This window comes from Echinops telfairi, unplaced genomic scaffold (genome assembly GCF_000313985.2).
Source record: "Echinops telfairi isolate 266 unplaced genomic scaffold, ASM31398v2 ScPeMD7_3533;HRSCAF=4204_1, whole genome shotgun sequence".
NCBI classification, from domain to species: Eukaryota; Metazoa; Chordata; class Mammalia; order Afrosoricida; family Tenrecidae; genus Echinops; species Echinops telfairi.
The window spans coordinates 8,430,983-8,438,932 of NW_022107432.1; the positions used below are offsets into that span (position 1 = coordinate 8,430,983).

Sequence of the window (7,950 nt, forward strand, 5' to 3'; positions counted from 1 at the left end):
TATTTCCATTGATTCTCCTCCTGTCCCACTATCATGCTCAGTCCCCACCAGGATTTCAGCATTTCCTCTTTGTTACGTTCCCCTTGATCCTGCCTGAAAATGTCATTCTTCAGAATGTAGATGCCAGGATGCATCTAAGACCCAGAACAAAACCATACCCAAAGTGATTGGCAGGTGGGGTGGGTGGGGTGGCTCATGGAGTGGAGACCGAAGGCCCATCTGTAGACAATTGGACAGCGGAGACCGAAGGCCCATCTGTAGACAAGTGGACATCCCTCACAAAGGGGTCACAGGGAAGAGATGAACCAGTCAGGGTTCAGTATAGCACTAACGAAACACACAACTTTCCTCTAGTTCAGTGGTGCTTCATTCACCCCACTATCATAACCTCAATTCTACCTTACAAATTAGATTAGACCAGAGCACGTAGACCGCTACAGATAAGAGCCCGAAACACAGGGATTCCAGAATAGATGGTCAACAAGGAGAGTAGAGATACCAGGAGGATTAGGGGAGGGTGGGGTGGGGAAGGGGGAATCAATCACAAGGATCAACTAGAATCCCCCCCCAGGGGGACGAATAACAGAAAAGTGGATGAGGGGCAACGGAGGATGATGTAAGATATGGAAATAATAATCTATAACTTATCAAGGTTTCTTGAGGGAGGCGGGGAGGGAGGGAGAAGAAATGGGGAGCTGATATCAGGGGTTCAAGTGGGAAGAGAATGCTTTGAAAATGAAGATGGCGGCATGTGTGCAAATGTGCTTGACACACTAGATGAATGTATGGATTGTGATGAGATTTAAGAGCCCCCAATAAAAGTATTTAAAAAAGAAAAAAAGGACTGTAGATGCCAGGGAGATTTTTGGCACATGAATATGTCTACTCGCTATTTCCTCTTCCCTGAACAGTCTCCTCTCAAAGTCCAATCCCCCTGGGAGGAATTTTCTCCTTAATGACTTCCCTCTTCCTCTCAAGGCAATCAGTGCTTTCTTTGGTACTGTACATCTGTCTATTATGTGGACATCATTTATTTTTAATTTTTTTGTGGCGACCCTGTAATATACACCAATCCAACACTTTCTGCATGTCTAATTCAGTGACTCTGAGTCCATTCAGCCTGTGCAACTCTTCTCACTAGTCTCTTCCAGATTGTTCAACCTCATTATATAGACTCACTGTCCCCTAAGAAAAACACCCTTTAGAAGCTGAACCTGGGCAACAAAAAAGAGGAAGGCCCCCACCTAGACAGACTGATACAGTAGCTTCAACGATGGCCTCAAACATAAGGATTGTCAAGATAGTACAGGCCCAGGCAGTGTTTTGTTCTCTAGTTTAGATAATTTTTGTACTGCTTACAAGCTATTGCTATCCTTAAACTCACACATAAAACTGTCTACTTTTCCCATTACGTCCCATTAAATTCTTCATGATTTCATCTCGTTGACTGTTGCCTGCCCCTATTCTCCATTTCCTCTGGGATGCTGGTCAGGTAATGCTGGACATATCACTTTATCCTCAATGCCTCTACTTTCCCATCTCTCTTTCTTTCTGATGCAGTCTAGGCAAGTTCTTCAGATTCTGCGGGTTAGTTCATAGCCTCTCCTGGTCAGCATCTCATTCATTTTTCTTCCTCTTATGGCACTGTGGTTTCCGTGTTGGGTCGTTAAGTTCAAAGCACTGAGGTTCAAACTCACTAACTTTTCTTTGGAAGAGAGGCAAGGCTGGCTTCTTCCGAGAAGATTTGGAAATCTTCCAGCTTTAGAAACCCTGCGTAGCGTTGCTGTGCATCACCCAGTGGCAGTGGGTGTATCGTATATTTCAGTTGTAGTATTCAGTTGCATTGGCTCCTTTTCTACTCTACCTTATCACCAAGTGTCTGGTTGTCAACTAGCTCTTCAATTCACCTCTTGTTAAAACTGTGAAACCTACCCGTGTTCTGTATCAAACACTGCCAATATTGGATCTTTGTCTCATCTGGCTGCCAGAGTAACTTGATTTTCAGGGTGCTGTTAGTGGCCGTGCAGACCTTTCGGACTCCGGCAGAGCCCAGTTGTAAGCAGAACTGCTTAGGGTTTTCAAGCCTGTGACTTTTAGAAGCAGATGGGCAGGCCGTCTTCCTAATGCTTCTGGTTAGATTCGAACCACCAGCCTTTTGGTTAGTAGTTGAACACTTACCTGTGTGTGCCATCCAGGTATTAGCAAAATGGTGCTACTACTTAGTGTATTTAGTGATTGTTTATGATGAGCTTGTGTTTCTTAAGGCTTAGGTTGATGGTGTTTCCAGAGAGGATTCTGGGGGTAATAACAACCTAATCACAGTAAAAAAGATGTGTTCACTTCCTTATCTGACTGCTCATTCCCGGATTTCTCAACCTTGGAACTAACTATAAACATTTAGGACTGGAAAGGGCTTTTCCTGTGTATCTTAATTTCATACCACCTAGTGAGGTGATTGACACAGTGGCTGCAACAATGGGCTCACACCATGGTCATGAGGCCGGGCGCGACCAAGCAGTGTTTTCTTCTGGTGTAGATCGGGGCTCCATGAGGTGAAGCCGCTCCATGACACCTACCAACACCACCAGCAGCAGCATTCCCGTGCCCCACCTCTAGAGCGTGACAACCCCAAATGTCGAATCCCCCATGGGGCCAACCCAGACCTGGCTGAGAATGACTGCTTTACAATGTAGGGCACAAGGCTGCCTGTTGACACAGTTCATGCCCAGTGCCACGTCTTATAGTGCGGACATTGTGCCCGAGCAGATTAAGTTGCACCCGGGTGACAGCACTCTCCTTGGCAGAGAATGCCAGTCTTGTTCTCACTAACGGACTCTGAAGGGAGCTACATGTCCAAATTGGGTAAGATCCTCACAGAAAGACTTGCCAGGCTATCCTCCTGGAAATTGGTGCATGATTTAACAACGCAGCAGGCTTTGGCAAAAACAACAACAACAAAAAAACCCCAAAACCCAGTTAGTCAGAACATAAAATTGGGGGACAGCCATCCTCTGCTAGTCATCAGGTTTGGGAGGACACATCGCTGAGAGACCGGGGAGGTGCTAGAGGGCAACTTCCCCCGGACCGCAGCTGCCATTCAGATGTCAGCGAACACAGTGGGCAGGGGACACAGCAAAGCTTTGCACACCAGCTGTTCACAATGGTGCTTCTCTTGGGGCCTGTGCAGGTCACTGCGCTGGTTCTGACTCACAGCGACCCCAGGGGACAAAGCAGAACTGCTTTTGTGGGTTGTCTCTGAGGCTAGAAATCTTTCCTTGAGTAAAAAGCCCCGTTTTCCTTCTCAGGAGCAGCTGGTGGGTCTCAGATCACTGACCCTCTGTCATTAGCAGCCTGGTGTGCCACTAGAGCTCCTTGCCAACCCCTACAGCCCCAATGTCCTCACCTCTGAAATAGGGATAGGAGGGTGAACGTGGTTATGATCGAATGAAATAAAGCAGTGAAGTTTAGCACAAAGACTAACAGCATCAACAAAACACTGTGCATGTGTTAATACGCCCAACATACCTAGAATGGTGCTGACACATACCAGGCTCATGAGTTATTGTGTACTTGGTATTGCAATACCGAGAATCTGTGCTTGCACAGAAAGAAGAGAAAATGTAAATGCTCATTTCATGGATTCATTCAGAAGAAAAAAAAATTTTTAAAGCTTCTTAAAATCATATCCCTTCTTTTATTTAATACTCCATATCAAAAGAACTCTATAATGATCACTTATATTGTAGGCAGTGGAAGAGTTTAAAGGGTGTTCCTAATTACCATCAGACTATTACATAGCACTGAACTACAGAGGTGTGGGACTGGTGGTTATAGTTAGGACCTACTCATTAGTAGAATGGCCTGGGGGAAGTAGACTACTTAATATCCTCTGGACTTCAGCTTTCTCAGAGATAATGTATGTCCTTTTCCTACTTCAAAAGGGTTTGCAAAATTCAAATGACAATGTACATTCAAAGCTATCTTTTAAAGTATAGGTCTTTAAACAATAATAATTATGACACCCTCTTGCATTGTGTCTGGTTCCTGGATTGGCTTATTCTATCAAGAAAGTTGAAAAAGAGAAAACTGAAAAGAGGAAGCCCTTCAACAAGGTGCACTGACCCGGTGGCTGCATCTATGGGCTCAAACAAGGCCACTTGTGAGGATGGCACAGGACTAGCAGTGTGTCCTTCTGTCGTACAAGGGTCGCTATGGGTTGGAACCGACCCAACGGCACCTAACAACAGCATCTGCATGAAAGTTTAAGCTAGATTCATAAACGACATCGGCCTCCGGCCCCAAGCCTTCAGTCCTGGCCACCCTCTTCACTTCTGCCAATGGCTGATACAAAGGGCAAAGAGCCCGGAGGTGATTCGTTTGGAGGAAATTAGTGACTAGCCCAGCTGCCAGCTGTCACCCCTCCCAGCGCTAAACTGTCCCCAAGTGTCGTCACGAGCATCTGGGCCTTCTAGGAACCATCTAAGGCACATGTGATGTCATATTTACTGAATGAAAAGCCAATTTAACAGATTGTTTCATCTTTCAGTAACCCACCCATCCATCCATCCATCCATCCATCCATCCATCCATCCATCCATCCATCCACCCACCCATCCATCCATCCACCCACCCACCCATCCATCCATCCATCCATCCATCCATCCATCCATCATTCCTGTATTTTGAAATATGATGTTTACCATTAAGGAAACTTAGGCAGCTAGTGAAGAGTCTGGAGGCCTGGGCTTCCCAGGTTCATATTTGGACTCCACACTTTTAAAGTCGTTCAACTGTGTAGTTGAGCTTCAACGCTAAAGCACTTGGTTTGTGGAAGGCTGCAGTGTATAGCGGGAGCTCTTTACATAAAATTAGCTTCAGTTTTGGTTCCTACCATTAACCAGCAATGTGGCAGCAGCTTTCCCTTCGGCAGAGTGTGTTTGAAAGCAGATCACAACCCCCCTGGCCAGACCAGGGCAGGGCAGTCTGGCCCTCAGGACATGCCGGGGCGTGTTCGTAATGGAGGCTGGGATGCCAGGGCCTGCATGGCTCTGAGCCATCCCCTGATCATCAAGTAGTCAGGTGGTCAAAGGGCCTCAGGACCAATGATGAGACCTTTGCTAGGCCGCAACGGCGTGTGCGTCCCAGCCATGCCCACGCTTCTCTAGTGCTACCTGCCTGCAACAGCGATGAACTGGCCACTCAGGATCTTGCACAGACTTCCACTGACTGGAATCACCTACAAATAGTCACGTGGCTGTGACTCCTTTGGATACCCTAATGGCGGCATGCTGATGGTCCCCTCATTTGGATGATTTGTCTTTGGCCGCTTAAGGCTTCATAAAAGGACTCTATAAGATGTTGAAATTTGGGGTCTTTTTTTCACTTACAGAACGCTCTGCGCCCAAATGCCCATCTGTCCGATGAAGACTGTGCTTCCATAGAGCCGTAGGGCTGGGCACATAGACAGTGTTCATGAAAGGAATGAATGTCAGCATGAGTATTTCTTATTAATCATACTAGTGAACAGCAATAACTGTCAACAAGTAACAACAGCAAGTAATGTCGAGCCACAACTAACTGAAAACCTCAGGTTGTTTAAAACTGTTAGTGAAGAAGAGGAGAGAAAGGAATTCCCTCTTTAGAAGGAAGCAATAAATGAAAAAGGGCTAGTGTCATGATAACGAATTATAAAGAAAAAGAAATCTTTAACAATTTTAGAATGATACCAAGTATTTTAAACAGTACATATCCCAGCTCATAATCCAAGTCATAAAGCATTTGGCATAATCTTTCAATTTCACATGAAGGAGCTTCTTATACAATCGACGGAATCCGTGTGATTAGGCAATGGTAAACGCACACTCCTGAGAACACACTGTGATGTTTTCCTTTACCAAATAGTTTTATTAGCCTTATTGCATGTGAAATTAAATTACTCAAGCAGAAAAGCCTACACTTCATGTCGAATCCATTTCCAGAGTGACCTTCTAGGCCTGATGAGCACGGCTCGGCCGACGCCGCCCGTGTGGCTTCAGAAGAACTCCCTTGGACCAACATCACAGCTTTCTCTCCCCTCATTTTTTGAAACACTTGTTTTCAGCTTTTGGGGTTTTTTTTTAAAGGAAGAAACAAAGCTTTTAAAATTCTAGAATTATAGGTCAAGATATGACAAAATAATAATTTATAAATTATCAAGGGCTCATGAGGGAGGGGGGGTCAGGGAGGGAGGGAAAAAATGAGGACCTGATGCCAGGGGCTTAAGTGGGGAGCAAATGTTTTGAGAATGATGAGGGCAATGAATGTACAAATGTGCTTTACACAGTTGATGTGTGTATGGATTGTGATAAGAGTTGTATGAGCCCCTAATAAAACGATTAAAAAAATAAAATTCCAGAATTATTAGAAAAATCTCGAACAATTAGAAACAACTGAAACCAGTACCTTAGTAGTCTTTCCTCTTTCGCTCAAGGGTTAAATGAAAGCAAGCTGTAATTTACTTACTCTTGCGCAGTAATTAGTACACATTTTATATTAATCAAGTGTTTGACGATAATAATACTCAAATTTAAAGGCTTTCTTTTAAGGAGGCATGATTTCTGTATCAAGCACCTGGGGGATGTCATTCTGGCTTAAGGACAATTTGGAGGAGAGGCCCTGCTTTCTCCACTCCTTTAAGAAAGAAATCATCTTTCTGAATTGGGGACAAGAGGCTCCTGGAAAGTCAGAAAACATGCTCCCATCATCCTAAGGCCAAGAGAGAGGAGTGAGTTTCCTTGACATGACTACATGGGAAGAAAGAGGATTTTCCAGAGGCAGAAAGCAGCTGAGGCCACTGATTGCATTTTGTTTCACTTTCTCTGGGTTGAATGGGCCGTGTACTGTTCAGTGGGAATCCACGAGGAACCACTTATTTCTATTTCAATGGGAGCACTTCAGAACTTCAGTTTGAGTTCACATTTCTCTCTCTTGCCATTTACAAAATCGACTATGGAGAACTCACTTTCCAGTGTTTGCCTGGGGAAGCAGTTGAGTGCCTGAGTGATCAGAGGGTTCTATGGTTATCAATTACTTTGCAAGGCAAACACGCATCTCAGATTAGGGTATCCATTGGGGAGAGAAGCATACAAGGAGCACTTCTGAACCCTCTAGCTCACACATTGCTCTGTGAACTTGGTGGGGACTCTGAATCAGTTACAAGTTAGGAAGACTTGCCTTAATACGATTTCCCCTCAAGTACAAAAACCTGGACTCAGTCAAAATGTTGAATGAAAACACAAAAATTTTCATACATCGTTAAAGGAAAAGAGTACGGCCTAAATTTATCATAAATTATTTAGAAATTCTATACAAGCCTACGACTGTATTAATGAAAGTTCCTGAAAACCTAATTAGGTAAAAGGGAAAACTCTATTTCCATGCTTTCTGAGGACAGTGACTAGCACCTTCGGGGTGTTATGTCAACGCAGTGCCCTCTGTATCGGGTGACACACACTAAATACTTAGAAACGAGAGGAACGGCTGGGTACATCCAGTATGAGAGGTTACCAGAGAAACGGAAACCGCAGTTGCTTTATTCCACAGAATACTCAGCTACCATTTGCCCCACTCTGTTCTAATTCTGGCTATCCGGGGGACTCCTGGATTTTTTAAAATGTGAGTTTCTGCTATGAAACGTTTTGGAGCAAGAAAGCATAACCATTTCTCATGGGGGCTACCTTTAACTGCTGCCTCCCCTTAAAATGCAAAACGGGCGAAGGCTACGTAAAAATCATTGGAGAAGCACATACACGGGCAAAGAAGGTTCTAGAAGTTCTGTCCACCGGGCGTGACGCGGTGCCTAATGTCAAACTTCTGCCTGCGGCTTTCTCTGCTTCCAGACGCCCAGGCCACGGGGCGAGAATGCGGCCGCGCGCTCGCTCGTTCGCTGCACTGAGCGAGAGGGGAGCCGCA

The 7,950-nt window shown here is 45.0% G+C and overlaps 1 protein-coding gene across 1 annotated transcript in view; it reads right to left on the reverse strand.

The window, feature by feature from the left end:
- Positions 1-7,950, reverse strand: part of BAG2 (BAG cochaperone 2) — a 21,065-nt gene that overhangs the window by 11,120 nt on the left and 1,995 nt on the right. The window contains exon 2 of the mRNA XM_045294748.1: positions 7,788-7,837. Coding sequence (XP_045150683.1) covers positions 7,788-7,837 — 50 coding nt within the window. The remainder of the gene's footprint in view (positions 1-7,787; positions 7,838-7,950) is intronic.